The 18,967-nt window shown below is 38.1% G+C and overlaps 1 protein-coding gene across 3 annotated transcripts in view; it reads left to right on the top strand.

The window, feature by feature from the left end:
- The window catches only part of DLG5 (discs large MAGUK scaffold protein 5), a 107,806-nt gene extending 89,371 nt beyond the window's left edge, over positions 1-18,435 (top strand). For 2 of the 3 annotated variants that reach the window (XM_037399849.1, XM_037399848.1), the window contains exons 21-33: positions 1,097-1,265; positions 5,105-5,267; positions 6,194-6,327; positions 6,938-7,102; positions 7,488-7,671; positions 8,648-8,796; positions 9,109-9,279; positions 10,462-10,658; positions 11,396-11,539; positions 11,731-11,858; positions 12,682-12,791; positions 14,577-14,686; positions 17,044-18,435. In XM_037399849.1, the coding sequence (XP_037255746.1) occupies positions 1,097-1,265; positions 5,105-5,267; positions 6,194-6,327; positions 6,938-7,102; positions 7,488-7,671; positions 8,648-8,796; positions 9,109-9,279; positions 10,462-10,658; positions 11,396-11,539; positions 11,731-11,858; positions 12,682-12,791; positions 14,577-14,686; positions 17,044-17,147 (1,928 nt within the window). In that variant the 3' untranslated portion in view covers positions 17,148-18,435. The remainder of the gene's footprint in view (positions 1-1,096; positions 1,266-5,104; positions 5,268-6,193; positions 6,328-6,937; positions 7,103-7,487; positions 7,672-8,647; positions 8,797-9,108; positions 9,280-10,461; positions 10,659-11,395; positions 11,540-11,730; positions 11,859-12,681; positions 12,792-14,576; positions 14,687-17,043) is intronic. The other variant, XM_037399850.1, reaches the window with a different exon arrangement.
- The last annotated feature ends 532 nt before the right edge of the window (positions 18,436-18,967 follow it).

The following is an 18,967-nucleotide window of genomic DNA, read 5'->3' as shown; positions in this document are numbered from 1 at the left end:
GGAGGTCGATTTTGCTGTTAATTGACTCTAGGAAGTGGCAAACTAAGTAAAACTGCACAAAAAGAGTAAGAATAAACATTGTACGTGTTTTACAGTTGTAGTTTTCTTCTAGAACGATGTCTTCAAAGTTTCAACAGTGAAGTGACCAGCATTATTTTTTTTCATTCTTTGAGTACATTATTTTGCATATTGTTACTTGATTGTAAATTATGTTTTGAAATGCAGTGTAAAATTTTAGTACTTCATTCAAAGTTGCTTGGTGGAGGATATTTAAAGACATGATACGAATATCAGCTGCAGCGCTGGAGAGCTGTGAGATTCAGAGTTTGATGACAATAAACGGCAACAATTCACTGCCGTTATTGCTCAAGTGTTCTATAGCCTTAATGGGTTGTATGCAGTGGTTTTCCTAATGGGGCAAATGCAGTTCTTACAAAGGGCTTTCATCTGTTGTTAGTAATTTGAGATTTCTTTTCTGGAATTTTTTCCAAGGAAGCATACGGAATGTTTCTGTTAGGGCACTTGTTCAGTAAATTACTCAGGGATGGTACAACTAGGGAAGAGATGTGAAAGAAGTCATGTCAAGCATGTTTTGAATTGCAGAGCTTTCCTGTCTCTGGGTATGATTCGTGCTGGGGTTTTGCTGGGGTTTTACGGTGTTTCATAATGTGTCTCCAACCCAAAGGAAAGGGCTATACGTAAATATTTTATTTGAAAGTAAACCTACATATTGTTTTTTATTTTACTTCTTTCCTGCTTTTTATTATTTTTCATTAACTTTGCATTGCTAAGTGTTTTCAGACATGCATATGGTGTAGCTTGTCTGTAGCATCCTCTCCTTGTTGAGAATGGCAGTAGTTGTATGCACCCTTACAGAAGACAGATTTGACATAGAGTCATTAAGGACGGTAAGTTTGCACTGTCTGAAATGAGTTACCTGGTCTCCCTACACCCTGTACGTGGTTAATAGAGTGCTAGTGAACAGTCGGTCCTCTTCCTTGTCTCAGATGGGTTTGGTGTCTTTCACTATGTCTGTGTAGCTCTCCAGACTATGACAGGTGCAGGACACTGAAACTCAGCTGTTGATTTTCCATAGGCTCCTTGTCACACTCTGAATGTAGCAGTCCCAGCTTGATAACTCCTCCACAGTCACCTCTCAACTTGGAAACATCTTCCTTCGCCAGCAGCCAGTCTCAGAACTCCCTTTCTACGTTACCCAGGATTTCCATTAGCCCCGTGTCTATTGGAGAACGTAGAAAAGATAGGTAAGGTCCCCACGTTACTTGTTTTTGATACAAATGTGTCTGAGGAAACTTTGTACATTTGTTTATTAGGCTGAAGGAATGTGAACATTTAATTTAAATGACAAATACATAGGCACAGAGGTGCGTCTCGGGTCCTGTTACTTGATGCTTTTATCTTCTTTGCAAAGTATGTAAGAGATCTTTGTGTGGATTTTTTCTTCAAAACTGAAGAGTAGATTCTGGAGTTTAGAAACTTAAGCAATTTCATAAGGATTGATTTTATTTCTTCCATGTTAGATTAATATCCGCACCAAGTAAGAGCATTCTAAATTGGAATACACCCCTTCAGCTGAACAACCTCAGATGCTTGTTTCTGCTAGGCTCGTTCTCTACTCGGGAAAAATAAAATGAAGACCTGGTAGCATCTGATAGCTAAATATCAGGTGCCTTAGTGTTGTAGAATACGTGCTCTAACCACTGTGCCTTGATTCAATTTAGCCAGATAACATGAAAAATTGAGAGCATAACTGGGCCAAAACCTGTGCCCCGTATGTACAGATGCAATTTCACTACTGTGACTGATCCCTTTGGCTGTACCTGGACCGCTGCTAGCCATAGCGTTAAGTGTATGTGTAGCTGCTTGCAGAGTTTGAACCTGATTTGACAGTATTCTTAAAAACATGAGCTTTGTGTTTTAACAATTTTCTACGTCTCCTGAAGAAAATTTTCAAGACATGTTGCTTATGGTATCAGTCTTGGACATATGATTTAATTTTGTCATGATCTGGCTAGACTGACCATGTGCAAAAGTTTGCATGAGTTCAGAGCGCTGAACAGTTCAGACACAAATCTGAAGCAGGTTTTTATTTACAGTAAGGCAGTGAGTGCCATTCTGGCAGCGTAAAGGAGCTATAATGTGTTGGAATAGATTCATTGATGTGGACTTGAAGACCCCTTTGTATTGCTTGGTTTCTGTAAAAGGACTGACCATAAAAAATGTGATAAAGTAATAAGCATGTTCTGTATTCTAAGTTTTCTGGTAGTAATAAAAAGTTATTCATAAAATGTTATATGAAACTTTTTTCTCATTTGAAGAATTGGTAACTAAGTTATTGTAGTAACTTTAGAACTGATATTGTGTACAAAGGACAGTGTTATTTTGGAAGGGAATGTAAAGAGGTTTTTGTGAATTTTCATTCTTACTTCAGTGTGACTTTTGTACTATGTGTACTCGATTTGTGTTCTCGTGTGAATGTTCCTCTAATGTCACTTGCAAATTCAAAGTCAAAATTTCTTTTCTCTTTCACATGACTAAAGATATGTAATGTGCAACTGAAAAAGCTATGGTTTTGACACCCCTATAACTTTGTATCGCTGAGCATGGGATACGTGCTCTTATCTCTGGGAAATAACAATTCCTGTTCATGTTGATCAGGCGATCGAAGTGCAGTCAGGTTCCAGCCCCTTTGCTCTTGCTGTGCACGTTTAAACCATAGTCTGAGCTGACTTTCTACAAATAATATCATTTTAAGTTGGTTTTGGGTTTGTTCTTCTTTTAAATTTTAAAAGCAAACCAAAAAATTAACACACAGAAAGATTTCTTAATTTAGGAAAGTAGCTACTTTAAGTCTATCTTAAAAAAACGTTTCAAGATGCCTATACAGCATTTTAAAAGGTGATTTGGTCTTATAATTGTTTCTCACAAAATACAAGTAAATCTCTTGGCCTTTCCCCAGATAAAAATTATACAGATAAAAAAAAAAAAAAAAATCAATGTTTCTGTTTGTTCTGTTGATCTGAATTGAAATGAAAATTAAAAGTTCTGATCAATTAAGGCTTTTTTCTAATGAGTGTTTAGTGATTCTGGCAGGCAGTCTGAATTTTATAGAAGAGTGTGCTTCAATTGATTTTAATAACACTGCTTATCAAGTAAGACACCTTTTTAATGTTACCATTCTTTTATTATTGTTTCTCTACTACATGCATTGCTAGTTATCTTTGATTTAGTAATTATTAGAGTTCTAAGATACGATCCTGTGCAATTTCTGTGAGTTTGATTCTGTCCTATTCCAATCCAAAACAAACAAACCAAATTTTAAAATGCATGTGGTGGATGGAAAAGCAGAAAGACACAATAAATAAAGTTCAGAAAGATGTAATTCTAGTTTTTAATGAGGTAGTATGCCTTGATAGATTCTGTGATATTAAGAAGTGTCATGGTTTACATGCTCATATTAAGTAAAAAAAAATAAAAATGAAAAAAACTTAATTAATTGCAATTTTGTGGGAGCTAGCACAGTTTAGTTAAGATGTGCTTCATACAGAAAATTTGGGCTTCAGTTTGTTTGCTGGTAGTAAACCTATCTTACCTTCATTACATGGATAGACAAGCTCCGAGGGCATTACCTCGAACAGTGCTGGTGATGGTATAAGGTTACTGGGTTCCAGCGGTGTATTCGTATCAGCAACCAGTTTTTATCTTTTATGCATTAGTAAGCTGGCAAACTATTATGCCTCTGCTGCAGACGGCTACCAAATAGTTACCTTCAAAGACCATGGCAATAAGCATCATTTATGAAACGATGTCCTCTTCCCTGTGCCCCCAGCCTCAAATCCTGCTCTTTCCACAACTACCTTTCCTCAGCCTGGCGGACATGAGTAGCAGCGAGTGAAGTCTGGGTAGCTCAAACCAGCACAATTAAAATTGTGTCAGCAGCTGGCACAGTTTAGAGAATGTCTATATGATATAATGAAGTGTTAAGAAAGAAAACATGGAAATTAACACTTGTCAAATGTAGTATCATGCTACTAAAATAAAAAATATAGCACACCAGGTACCCAAGTTACTTCATTTAGAATGAGCTCAACTGTTTATATCTGCCTTGGCTGTGTAGACATTATTATGTTTGTAGTTACATCAACCTTTTTAGGAGGCTGTTTGTTTGTACACACCGTGATGGGGCCGGTACAGGTGGTTCCACCCGAACTGTGGCGGGAGGAGAGGGGAAGGTATCAGAGTGTTCTTTGGTGTAAGCCGTTCTCTTGCTATACTTACTAGTGTTTTACTACTGTGTGTCTTTTTCTAAGTGTTCTTTTCTTCTCAAATCTTCTACGTCTTTCAGATATCTGTTCCGTAATAGGTCTTTTCTGAGAATGCCTGTGGCTCCTAGGCCTAGGTTCTCATCACTAAGGAGTTTGAGGTTGGCCTGTTATAAGGTTGTCCTTCTTGAGCAGTTTTGCGCACTTTGTGCTATTTTACATGTTTGGATAATTGCCCTGAGGAGAATTTGCATGGTAATTGTAATGCTACCATGCAAGCCGCTTTCTTAATGGCTTGAGTTTGCAACTGCTTAATTTTCATTACTAATTTATGTTTCCCTGCATAAAAATATGGAATCTGGTAATTGTGCATTGCTGTCCTTTGGTTTACCACCTTATTATTTACGATGTTTATTTTCACCAGCAATAAAGACTCCCGGCATTTTGATTTGTAACATACCTTTCTAGAATATGGTTTGTAAATGACATATTATATACAGCGGTTTAATTACTTTTATATAATATGTATGTGGAAGCTTCTTTCCTACCAACTTCACCACCATACTATTTATAATTCATATTTACCATAATGTTTCAGAGCTGTCATGTACCTGGTAAACATTTACTTCTGCCACTGTACGTTGCATGGTGTTAGAGGAATGCATTTAAGACAGCTGATAGTAATTTTTTTTTAAAGTAACTGTTTAAACCGATTTTATTACTACAGCTCAGACAGACATAAAGTATTGCATGTAACTTTGACGTTGTGATGGTTCAAGTGCAATTTTTTCCAAATCAGTTTTAACTATCTCCTCTAAAAGGCCCTACATGGAAGAGCCGCGTCATGTTAAAGTGCAGAAGGGTTCTGAGCCACTAGGGATTTCCATTGTGAGCGGAGAAAATGGTGGAATATTTGTCTCTAAAGTAACAGGTGGGAGCATTGCCCATCAAGCTGGCCTTGAGTATGGTGATCAGTTACTAGAGGTAATTGTTTGCTTACTATTCCTATGGCTTAATGAATCAGTTCATATGACTCCAGCTGTAACTACCTTCCCCAAAAGAGTATCTTGTGAAAGTTCGTGTGCCGTGAACTGTAGCAAAGGGTACTCTCCACTGTAATATTCCAGTAACTGGTTGTTGTGACTCGTTGTCAAGCTTTGTCATAAAATGCTGTCTTTTGATGGTAGATCTGCATTGCATCTTGCATAGATACAATTAAATTTTAAGCTAGCTAGTTACGGTGCTTAAAACAAATATAGCCCCAGCACCGTACTCTGCCTGACAAGGTGAGTGGTTCAGGCAGCTGGCTTGGACCGAGTTCCATGCTGCTGTTGGTGTGCCGTAGCCTTGCCTGAGATACTTGGTTTGACAAATACTCAAGTAGGCTTTAGATTAGCTACAGTCATGGTTTTGCCTACAGCGTTAGACAAACATGTGGAGGAGCATTTTATGAAGTACAGAGCTGCTTTGTAAATGTTAGATCCGATCATGCTTGTGTATGTTAAAGCATCTTCTTTCCCACAGTGTGTGGATGATATTACAACAGACCTGAATGGATTGTGGATCTGAATTTATCTTTAAATCCTGAATTTATTCAGATCAGTGATGTGATCCAATTTGTATTTAACCAGTGGTATGACATCGTAATATAGCTTAGAACACATATGTCTTTCAACAGTAAAAAGATTTCTAAACTCATGGTCAGGTTACCAAATACTGTAAAACTACAGTGATTCCTTCCAAGCAGTAAACCCCTAGGAATCATTGTATAGCAGCATGTCCATCCTCCTGCTTACCCCAGTGGAAAGAGGTTAGCATATAGGCATTAAATTAATTAGGAGACTGAAAGAATGATTTTGCTAGTTTCCATCTGAAAACTTGACATCCTGGTTTGTGCTTTTTTTCCGTAGTTTAATGGAATAAATTTGAGAAATGCTACAGAGCAACAGGCTCGACTAATCATTGGACAGCAGTGCGACACCATTACTATTCTGGCTCAGTATAACCCTCATATGTATCAGCTTGGCAATCATTCACGGTCAAGGTAAGGCAGGCCAGACTTTGAGAAAACTACTCTCTGGTCCATGGAGTTATCTGGCTAATTGATGATACCCGTACAGGGGATGTGTTTGCAGACATCAGTGCATTTTTGCTGATGAGAAGTGTGATTGCTTAGACAAGTAATGTGCGAATACATCCCTGTCAAAAAGAAAAGAAAAATGCTTGAGGCACCTGCTAGATTTTCTGGTTTTATTTGGGCATAATCCTTACATACATTAAACTAAAACCAAAGCTGACTTCTTCCTAGGATTATGGGTGTCTAGTATGTCAGATGGATTTTAAAATTTTAATAATTGGAGTTTCCAAAAACTAATCAGAGAATGTGTATGACCTAGTGAAATTATCCATCCTATTTTGATATATGGTCATACTTCGAGACTGAGCTTTATTTTTTTCTTAGACTTATGGTAAACATACATTATTTGGCATGCTGGTTTGGGTTTGGGGTTTTTTTTTTGTTTCTTGTTGGGTTTGGGTTTTTTTTCTAATTTGATTTATGGCCAAATCAAAAACTTTGTCTGCATGGAAAATGTTTGGCATTGGTGAAACACTAACCCACCAGTCTTCTGTTCTTCTTTTTTTCTCTCTCTTAGTTCTCGCCTAGAACCTGTGAGTAATCATTCCACCCCTCAAGGCAGTGGAGCTGCAACCCCTGACAATCATTCCATAATTGATACTGTGAGTGAACAGGATGAAGGAACAATGACACCCCCATCCAAACAAACCACACCAACCACAAGTCCCCGGAATTCCTTAAGGTAGAGAGTAAAATTTTTGCCCAAACAACAAAAAAAAAATTGGTTAGGATGGATGTGAAGGGTATTAAAATACAAAGTGTACTTCTGTGAATATGATGTCTGGGTGAAATAAGTCAGCAGACAAGTTAAGTGCACCCCAGGGTAAAAGAACGTTTTTTCAGGCTGATTTTGAAAGGGTTTGCAAGGAGTGGAGAAAGTTTTCTACAAGATTGGTTTACTTAAGAAGGTCTGCAAGGAACACTATATTTGTCTCATAAGACTGTATCTGTAGGTGATCTACTTTCAATAATAACTCGGTAAATATATATTCTTCAGTTGGCTAGCTGACTGTATGTAATGCAAGTTTTTAAACTGAAGTACATGTGTTCTTTATCCCTGTCAAAAGGGGCCCTGTGGACACAAACAAAAGGACGCCTGAACCTAGAAGTGTTGTTGTTAAAAAATCCCAAGTTGATCTTGGGATCCAGATATGTGGTGGGAACCTGTATGGAATATTTGTCTCAGACGTAGATGATGATAGCCCAGCAAAAGGACCTGATGGACTAGTCTTGGGTGACATGATACTTGAGGTAAGCTATTAAAAAAAGCCCGCAGCATACTGACAACATTTTTAGGGTGGTATAAAGAGGGAGTTGTACAAAGAATCATGCTGTCTTGCAATGGGAGATGTTCTGTGCATCTTGAGTTCCTGCTACAAAAGCTGGGCAAGGATGGTGAGAATGCATAACCTTCATTCTGGCGGTGACACACGAAGAGCTGGATGATGTGGACCTGGAGAACTACCACTGCTGAAGGCACCAGTTGCCCACGGGTTTGAAGGACTAATGTATGCCCACTGGGAATTCTGAATGCTGGCTCTCTTCCTCTAAGAAGGAAGCGTTGAATCCAATTGCTGTACATAGGAGAAAGGCAAGGATATGGAAGATGTTGCGAAACAGAGAACCACATTGATGATATCGCTGTGAAATTCTAATGAGAGTTTAGGGAAAGCCATGCAATATGTCTTTGAGTCTGCTTTCTGTATCTAAAATGAGAATATTTATCTACTTGGCAGGACTGTTAAGGTGATAAACACATATGTGCTTATGGGCTTTTCAGATAAAACTGAGCTTTGAGACTGTCTGGGCACTGAGACTCTCCCATTGTGCTTCTAGTGTCCAGATGGAGATTTTGCTTTGTAATTGTTTTTCTGACTTCCCTCAGACCACTTGCTTTCCCTAAAACTACCAAGTTCTTCCTAGTGTAGATTTTATGATTCTCAGCTTAAGCTTTGAAAACTATTTAAAGAAGTGCAGACTCCTCTGTGACGGTGCATGTCTGCTGTGTTCACTTGGGTATTTTTTTTTCCACCCCTGTGTCTCAAATCTCTTGCTAGACATCTTCAGGTGCAAACTGTATTAGAGTTAAGTGGTAAGATTTACTTCTGTATAGAGCCCACCAGTGGCAAGAAGAAACTCATTTTGCATGTTTTCAAGCTCACCTAATTCTGTTGCCTGTTAAGGTACAATTTCACACCTAAGGGTTTCTGCGGTTTGTGTTTTGCAGTATGGGTCCATTGATATGCGAAACAAAACAGCTGAGGAAGCTTATCTTGAAATGTTGAAGCCTGGAGAAAACATCAAAATAAGGACTCAATACAGAATAGAAGAGTTTAATAAGATAAAAGAGCTTCCTGGAGATGGATTCTATATCAGGTATTTGGGCATGACTGGTAATGGCAGCATAAGGCTGTTAGGATGATATGCAGAGCATCTTGAGAGAGATAGTACATCAGTTTTACCACCCTTTTTTGAATTCAGAGTTTATTCATTTATCCCAACTAATCTCTGACAGTGAGTACGCTATCTGTGGCCTCTGAAGGTCTGCATGTTTCACTGTAAACTTGTGTGCTCTTCAGATGTAGAGTGTGCCACTGATCTGTGAACTGATTTTCAAAATAAGTATGCGTGCTCTTCCCTTGAGTTGATGGAGATTGTTGCAGAGCCTATTTATGTTTTCCTTTCCAGAGCACTTTATGACCGTCTGGCAGAGGTGGAACAGGATTTAAGCTTTAAGAAGGATGACATTTTATATGTTGATGACACTCTGCCACAGGGAAACTTTGGTTGCTGGATGGCTTGGCAGCTAGATGAGAATGCTCAGAAGCTGGAGAGAGGACAGATTCCAAGTAAATATATGTGAGTGACCTCAGCTACAGTATTTATCTTCTAGTCTTTAAAAAGTCTGACTAGTGAGATGTGGTATAAAAGACTTGTTTGCTTCTTTTCTTTCTGAGAGATTCTTAAACATGTAATTTTAGGGCTGATGTATTTCAATAACGTAGAATTAAATATATTGCTCTATCAAGTTGTTTTTAATGCTACTAAATGGTAAACTAGAAATAGAAATGATACATAGACCAGTGTAGTGATAGGTAAAAGAATAACAAAAGTGAGAATAAACCAAAAATATCCTTGAATCCAAGGTTAACACAGTCGTTCTTGGGAAGCATTGGTGGTTTTAACTATCTGCGGACAGCAGTGTTATCATAAGCCGGTGCATCCGCCACAATCTCGTAACATTGGTAGAACAGTTAAGAGGAGTTTGCAGGAACTACAATTTTTACATGGTTACTGAAATAGTGTTATTTATCACTCAGTGATTAAATTTTTTTTTTTTTTTCATTTTAAGATTACTGGGTTTGCGGTTTCCTTTTCTTCCAACAGTCTTCTCTCCATGTTGTAACTCACATTTTGTTCTGACGGTGGGACAACGGTGCTGTGTGGAATGTGTGGAAGTAGAACATGTACATGCAGACCCAGGCACGAAATTGATAGGCTTGTTACTGGAAGATGAATAGTAAAATTGTTTTTTGCTATTTATTTTACTGAAAAAAAAAATAGTAAAACACATTTTACTGTGTATGTGGGCAAAATATTTATCCTCATATAAAATAAAGCTGTGTAAAATAAACCTGTAATTTTGGATTACTAATAAGTTATTTGTAAGGATAAGCATAACATGCAGCTTTTTAGAAGGAATGGGGTCTTCGCTTTTGTGCGAGGCTGAATTGACTGGCCAGTAGGTGCTTCTGCCTTGGAGAATTTTGCCCTGCCTGCCAGCGTGGTCACCCTCTGTGCCATACTGCTATCAGTATGATAAGAATCCTGAGGAAATTATGGCAGTGTGAGTTTTTCAGATGCTTATGGTTTTATTTATGTTAATGTTTGTTTCTGATGAATTTTTTGTGTTGAAGGAACTCAGATTAAGGCTTGCGACAACAGTTTCCAGCATGTTCCAGGAGCAGTGGTGATACTGTTTGCAGAAAAAATGCAAAAAGATGAGTTTAAATACCAACCATTTAGTCTGTTTCATTATAGGATGGATCAGGAATTCTACAGGAGACACAGCGTGTCTGAGGCGAAGGATGAAAGCAGCTCATCTAAGACATTGTCAGCGGCAGCACGAAGGTCGTTCTTCAGAAGAAAGCATAAACACAAGCGAAGTGGTTCCAAAGATGGAAAGGATTTACTGGCTCTTGATACAATTAGTACAGACTCAATTCCTTTCTTGGATGGCAAGTACTTTTGTTATACTTGCAAGGGGGTTCCCTTCCCTTCTTTTTCATTTTTGAACAGCTGTATCATGACATAGAGCGATGTTCTTTTCTGGTTGGTCTGAATACCAATGGTCATCATATGTCCCATCATGTATATTAGGTTTAATAACAATTTTTTTTTGTATTAAATAACAAGCTGGAGTATTCCAAATTAGGTTTTTGTGGGTAGTTTATTCCTAGATCTGTTAGTATTAATGTTTTATTTGCAGAGGGAGGTTGCTTTTTGGTGCATGGTTTTGATCTTTCTTTCAACTATTTCATTTCTGTCCTGGCTGCTTAGTCTAGACAGAAATCCTGGGCACCACTCAACAATCTCCACTTCTATTTCTTCCCTCCTCTACAAAAATCTTGTTGGTTACAATGCTTACTTCATTGGAAGAGCCTTACAAACCAAACCGGAGAAATGCAGTATCGTGTCTTGTTTACACTTCTAGGAAAATATAGGAATGATTGCTTTTAAAGTTTGGATGAGCGTTGGGGGAAGAAGCACCAGGTTAAATTAGAAAAATGTTTATTTTAAGCTGGCAAGTTGAGAAAATGACAATAATGGCTAGTGAGCATTTTCTGTACTTGTCAAGGCCCTTACCCCTTGCAAAGGACTTGTTTTTATAATTACCATTAGGTTGCTTCTGCGTCCCTGAGGAATGCCGCGAGGAAAATTTATACTTTTATAAGTAAATCTTCTCTGTGTGTAGATTCTGCAAGTCTGGCGTATCAGCGTGTACAGAAAGTGGACTGTACGTCTCCTAGGCCTGTCCTTATTCTAGGACCTTTACTTGATGCTGTGAAAGACATGTTGGTCAAAGAATCCCCTGGAAAATTTTGCAGATGTCCTCTTGGTAAGTATGCTAATATAACCAATGTATCGTTGCTCAGAATGTGTGATAGTAACATCAATAGAAGTGAACTAAATGGTAGTACAAACATGGAAAAAAACCCAAGATCTGAATTGGCAGGCAGTTTCATTAGCTTTGTTCTGTGCCTGAGTAATAGTAATTAAAGTCGATCTCTTGTTGTTCAATGAAAACAGAGGTTATGAAGGCTTCCCAACAAGCCATTGAACGCGGTGTGAAAGATTGTCTGTTTATCGATTATAAACGGAGGAGTGGGCATTTTGATGTGACAACCGTAGCTTCCATAAAAGAGATAACAGAAAAGGTGAGTCACTTTTAATCTGTAGTTCTTTGTCCAATTTGTGGTATATGGTCATACTGTGTTGTGGGGTGGAAATTGTGTTAGCATTGTCCTGTAAGACATTCAGAGAATTGTTCCCCAGGCTGCTGAGTAAAAATAAGTTACCTCACTTTGGCATGTAACTCTTCAAGGATTATTTTATCCAAGCTTACCTTTGTAGAAAGTAGGGATGTCCGTTTTCTTTTACAAGAATTAAATTATTAAATAGACTTATTAAATAAATAGTGTTATTAAATAGAGTTAGAAATTATTTTCATAGACTCCATAGATTCCACCCCATATGCCCCAAAAGAGGATTTAATTTTTTAAAAAACTATTGCCTTTAATGCAGTCATATAGAACATAAACAGCGTCCTGGAGACAGCTGTTAACTAAAATCTGAACATTGCTTATAGTTTTCTGTCAAACCACACAGAAAATCTTACTACTTTAACGCTTGTGTTTGCTTGTGGCTTCTGAAAGAGAAAACAAATAGAAATGTTTAAATTTAGAAAAATTGTATTGCATATATTTCAATCTGAGTTTTCATTTCATGACTCCTTCAAATACTTTTATTTCTATCAATGCATGCTTTTGATACTATGAATGGAATTTCTTGCAGTTTTTCATCTTCTGTCTTTGGTTATAAATCTTTTGGGTACAAATTGCTCAGTAGCCCCAAAATGCTAAATGTGTAGCAAAATTCTGTTGGGTTGCTATGATTTAAGTAAGGGAAGAACTGGGGGGTTTGCATGTGTGCTTGTGCTTTTTAACTGAATGAGTGTTTTGCATTTACATTTGATCTTAGGATTGTCATTGTCTGCTTGACATCGCTCCTCATGCCATCGAACGGCTCCACAGTGTTCATATCTACCCTATTGTAATTTTTATTCGCTACAAAAATGCTAAACAAATCAAGTAAGTCTGTGAGGGGTATAGTTCAGGGATGTTTATTTTAGCTTAAAACAAACTTGTTATCTTTGTTATTTCTTTCATCCTAGTCATCTTAAATCTCTTTAAAATGTGGAAATTAATCCTCATAAAAACTGATGTGAGGTATATGGTCGGAACTTCATTTTGGTTGCATGATAATTCAGTGAATCTTTCAAAGAAATCAAACAATGTAGACGGAACAGAATGTGCTCCCGGAGGCACTCCCATCTTTCCTGCTCACCCTTGTATTAAACCATCAGACAGATAAGGGCGAGATCCATTGAGGATTAAGTGGGGGTGACAAAGAGCTGTTCCTCATCTTCCCAGTGGGACCAAGCGTGTGGATGCAGTGCCAACTGAACCGTAACCTCAGCTTTCCCACCTTCCTTCTCCGGCGATAACAGCAAGGGGCGTCCCCTTTTGCCATGGAGTGTACATGCTGTGGTCTTCCCAGGCCACGCTCTTCCCTAAATGGGAATTTCCTGCTCAGGTACAGCCAGGAACAGACCACAGCAGTTACAAACCCCGGTCCCTCCCTTGATGTTTGAGCAGGCCTTCACACATTTCCATAGATGGGTTTGGCAAGAACTGACAGAATCTCCCAACATAAGTATTACCAAAGAGTTTTGTTGAGAGATCTTATACTTGTGCTATCTTCATTTGGAGAGCTGATGACTTATGTTCTTGATCCATGGGTAAATTTGATGACTATGAAATAAAGAAGCTAAGTATCACCACTTTCAAGTAGAAGCATGAAAAAAAGCTGTATGGTGTATTTCGTTACCGCTGTAGGATCATGCACTTGAATGATAAATGGAATTGTCATGCCTTGAGCCCCTTTGGAAATGGAATGGTGACCGTTACAGCCATTTCCTTTTTTTGGAAAGTGACAGAGAGCGATTGAACTAGACAAGCAACGATTTCTAGCAGTCATCAAAACAACATAAAGTGGCACATTGTCTCTGCCTGCTATGAGCACCAAAGGTTTTTCCAAATAGGCTTTTTGATATAGCACAGGTCCTACTGGCGTTCTCTGAAGTGCCGTGCAGCAGTGATAGGTTAGTGTAGTAGAGATTATTTTTTTATTTATAAAATAAAATTGTGCTTTTTTTCTCACCGCTATAAGAAACTATGTTTGTATTGTTTCAGTACCTATCTAATATGACTTCAGTAGTTGATTGTAAATTCTGCTTCCTTTTAAAACAAATCCCCTACTGGGGACCCCAAGTCAGATATAGAGGGGAGTGTTACAAGCCTTGATTGGAATTCAAATATTTTTTATTTTTAATTTGTATTTATCTATATTTTTTCTTACTTTATTTCCAACAGCTTGTATAATAGAAAAACAAAAATGTGTCATGAAGTATAAGATGACATAAGAATATATTCTGTTTGCTTGATGCTTCAGGCCCTTAAGGAGTGCTTGAGCCCAGCTTTGTGTAGGGAGTAGTGGTGTGTACTATGAGATGATCCAATTCACATGTACTGGAAAAAATTTTGTTCTATCTCTCTCAACTCCCTCCCAGACTCTAAGAAATTAAAGGAACACCATCTTGGTCTGATAGCAGATAAATTTGTTAGGACTGCTGTGATCCTGGCGACTATGCTGGTACTGCTGAAACACAGTAGATGGCACTCCATGCACAGGGTTGTGCCTGCAAATTAGTTAGCTTTTCACATTCACCCAACTGGAGGTAATCATTTCAAGACCATTAAAAAAAAAAATTACTCTTATACGAGGTTTTTCTTTTTTCTTTCTTTTTTTTGCAGAGAGCAAAAAGACCCAATCTTCCTGAGGGACAAAGTTACGCAAAAACATTCCAAAGAACAGTTTGAGACAGCTCAAAAAATAGAACAAGAGTATAGCAAGTACTTTACAGGTTAGTATTTAATCAACATTTCCCTAGGAATGCAGTGACGATCTAATCCATTTACTGTGTAATTCAAAAGATCTTATGTTCCTTCAAAGAGCACTTTTTTTTTTTTTTTTTTCATTCTGCCTTCCCTTTTGGCAAACTCATGCTCCGGTGTTCTGGGAGAGGAAATCTCACAACATAAGTACTATCTCTTGCTTTTACGTGCTTTTGTTTTAGCGTGTTGTGAATCTTACGACCTAAAGAGATTCTGAAAATGTTTCTTTACGTGCCAGTAGTACTGGAAGTATGGTTGAGATAATTTGACACAGTGTTGTCGGTTTTATACCATGTCAGGAATATAAGTTGTTTTGTAATTGTAAAAATTGAAGAAACCAAAAGCAAACAAAGCAACAACAAGAAAACCTTGTAGTGCAAATGAATGAATGATTCATGAGACATACTTTAAATCTTACAAGAAAGGAAAAAAAAGCTGTCAAAGGCTTCTTGAGCACGAGTTGTAATTTGGAATAATTGAATTCAGCTTCAGAGGCCTTTTTAACATCATAAAGTATATTAGAGGAATCTTGGATTGTAATTAATACAGTATTTTTCCCAGAGAAAGAAAACTGTGTTTGAGGACTGTCGCTGCTTATTTCAAAGTATATTTCCATGCGGTTCCATGTACATTCAAAAGAGTGGGGATAAAATTCTAGCCATTTTGATGTGAATGGCAACAAAACTTACAAAGAAAAAAAAAATATAGCACTGAACTAGCCAATCCCCAGCTTTTCATGCTCTGAGCAATGGGATTCTCACAGAAATATTTTGAGGCATACCTGCCAAGTGCAGGGGAGGGAAGGGGGGGTGTTTGGTATAGCGCTGTCTCAGCCCATCCTGAGAGAAGCTGCAGGTTCTCAGGAAAATCAGTTACCTGGTATGTAATAGCCATACATGTTCTTTTATACGGTACTTACTAAACCCTCTCAGCACTTGATATGTGCATGGCCAGATTGTGTCACCACATGTTATCTCCTGCTCCTTCTGAAGGCATTTGGTGCATTTTAGTTTCACCCTGACACTGCGAGTAGCACTCAGTCCAGAACAGTCCTGTGTGCATCTTGACGCATGCCCTGTGGCCAGGACCTCCTGCTGTCAGTGCCAGCCACAGGGGACCCCAGCTGCCATCAGCATTTCCAGCTGCTGCTAGTCAGAAGGGGGTTGGTGTTCGAGCTGCGCTGACATTTAAGCTTGTTGATGTTATGATGCTGTGCATAAAATAAGCCTGTAGATACGCATGTGGGACATGGAGGCTTCCTCGTGGAGCTGTGACACGCTCTCTCAGACCTGAGCTCTGTGACTACTTGACGATGTACTTTTTTTGACTAATCACTCTTTCACATTGGCTTTGTTTCCTGTACCAAGTTGTGAGCACGGTGTTTAATCCCAATCGCTTCTTCAGTGCCACCTGTCACCTTTCATAGACCTTGGCTACTGCGCTCTGTATCTGAACTCACCTGACGTTAACTGCCCCATATACTGCAGAGTCAAGCGGTGCTTTACATGAGCTCAAATTCTCTTTTTTTAATAATGGAAACTGAGCCTTCTAAGACTTTCCATATTTTACCAGTGTTAGTGGTAGCTGAGGCCAGAGGTTCTGCTGACATATTTTTCAAGTCATGAAGCCTCTTGCATTTTAAGTCTTAAAGCTAATACGTTTCCTCTCCTGTGTCAGTGTTGGCATTTTTATGACTGTTATGTTTAGCAAGAGTAGAATGAAAGGTGTTCATTTATCTTCTGAATTGATTTTCAGGCCTTTTGCTCTTTGAGCATACTTGACTATAAGAGTCAGAGTAGCAATGGCCGCTGTTTTATTTAGCTCAATGATCTGTGAGCTGCCTCACAATTTACTTCTAATATTTGTAAATAGTGTCTAGTTGCTACAGCTGTAGTCTCTATGTATATTAATACGTAAATATAAAACTCGTAACACCACGTGCTGAACAGAGAAGGTTTATTCCAGCAGGTTCTGACCATCTTTAGACTTAAACTTTGTCACCTGATGCCTCTGAAAATAGTACATGGAGGCCTCGAACACAACAGTTGTCTTAGTTGATTATAGCCATCAGTTCTGCGACTTCCCTGGGCTGTTTCAAGAGCTAGCAGAAGAAACTGCGTATTGAATGCCTGACCTCTTCGCTCTGTTTATTTTTTCTCGTTTTAATGGAGTCATGCATCTGGCAAATACCAAACTGGGGAGATTAATTCTGATCTGTTGATAAACACTTTGCAGAAAAATGCAAAGACTGCTCTTTTGAATTAGTCATAACTGTTTGTTCCAGTCTCATTCGTGCGTGTGTGTTGGGGGGGTTCTTTTTCTCCAGGCATTGTCCAGGGAGGAGCCCTTTCAAGCATTTGCACTCAGATTATGACAACTGTCGATCAAGAACAAAACAAAGTCCTGTGGATCCCAGCTGGCCCGCTGTAGATTTACTTTGCTGTGAAACTACTTTGCAGATGTAAATAACCAACTAACTTTCTATCTGACGGACTCTGTCCATTTCTGTCTTTATAAAGATATCCGTAAGTGATTTCTGTTTCATGAAGGGGAATGATAACACTGAACACGCAAGGACCCGATGAGGCACATGGGAAGAGGTCGGTCACTTCACCGAGCTTGTCTCTTACGCTGTATGCGTACACGTGGCAGGTGGTCGCGAGAGGTTGCGGCCTGCGTGTGCTTGTCTGCAAGTAATGAATTTAACAATGCTGCAAAACCCTGTAGAATGACAAGTTTACAAAAACCTTTTCAAAGTATTTGGTTGTTGTTGTTTACTTGAAAGTCTTTTTGTTTTGTTTTGTTTTTTGAACTCTGTGTCCTTTCACTTAATGAGGTAACTCTCCAAAACAGAGTGAAATGTCTGAAGGCGAGCGAACAGTGTGCGCGCAATGTGACTCTTGAGTTAAAATTTTGACCGTTTCTAAGCACATTGTTGACTTGACAACCAGGTACTAACGTGGGATGGAATCGGTACGTCTTGGGAGTAAGCTCAGAAGGAAGTACACTCCTACAGGGCAGACCACTCTTTGTATCCTGTCAATGCTTGTCTGTCAAAGATACTGTTTCTTGGTTTATGCATGAATCTAATATTTAAGCGTTATAATATATCTGAACAATCCAAGCTTAACGTGTGTCGAGAAATAATAATTTTTGGTTGTTGGGCCTGGATTGAGTACTGGTGGGGAAGAGTCGTGAGCTAGGCCTAGCATGCTGTGTTCTGTCACCTTTAGATACTGTAAATATGGAAAGCTTACGTCGGTGCAATTTTGCAGGGTAATTCTTAAGCTTTGTACTTCTGTGTGTAGCATTCACATAGAATGTTTTTTATTTAAGAGCAGCCACAGTTTTAGGGCTTTGATTAAAAGCCTTTAGAAAGGTACTAAATTGTTAGTGGTTTCACTGTCAAAAATTAAGTGATCGTTTAGTTTTGGTTGCAATACTTATTTACCTGTTGTACCAAACTCCATTGTATCGGTTCCCTGTTTGTTTTTTGCACTTCTGACTGTGTTCCTAACACAGGTTTTGTACCTGTCTCTTCTGTTTCTTGTGCCATGTTTCTTGGGTACTGTATTTTAATTGTTTTTAAAATATCATTTGAGTAGAACTGCTTTTTGGTGACTGTTCCTAACATTTCGTTATGTAGGGTTTCTAGTTTTACACTACAGGCTGTAGTTTTGCTTCTATTTGCAGCTTTTGTAATTACAAACAAAAAAAAGAAAAAAAAAATAAAGGGATTCTTCTTGCACAGTTCTTCAAAGAAAGATCTGGCCCTAAATTTAAGTTCTGCTTGACAGATGCTGTTTTATAGTTCAAAATACTTTATATAGTATTTATCTAGTTATATACTATAGAGAGAGAATATTTTGAACTATAATACATATTTTATATATATAGTATTGTATATGGTATTATATCATACTATTATAATACTATATATATAAAAACATACAAAATAGGAAATGGTATGCATTAATTACTAGTCAAAGTAATTCTCATGGTAAGGGACAGCAGTTGTTTTTTGTTGATCTCATTTTTTGTTTGTTTGTTTTTTAAAGATTGAGGTCAGAGTAGACTCCAGTGGTACAACCGAAACAGGTACTGTTCTGACATGGATTTTCTGTACTAAAATGGAAATGTCACTTTGTATCAAAAAAAAAAAAAAAGTTAAAGAAACTGATTACTAAATAAAGGTCAATTTCTATAACTTGACTTGTGTGTAAAATGTGTGTATAGTTGAGTCCTCATGT

This window comes from Falco rusticolus, chromosome 9, assembly GCF_015220075.1.
Source record: "Falco rusticolus isolate bFalRus1 chromosome 9, bFalRus1.pri, whole genome shotgun sequence".
NCBI classification, from domain to species: Eukaryota; Metazoa; Chordata; class Aves; order Falconiformes; family Falconidae; genus Falco; species Falco rusticolus.
Note: the sequence above shows the minus strand (reverse complement) of the source record. Positions and strands in the feature narration are given on the sequence as shown.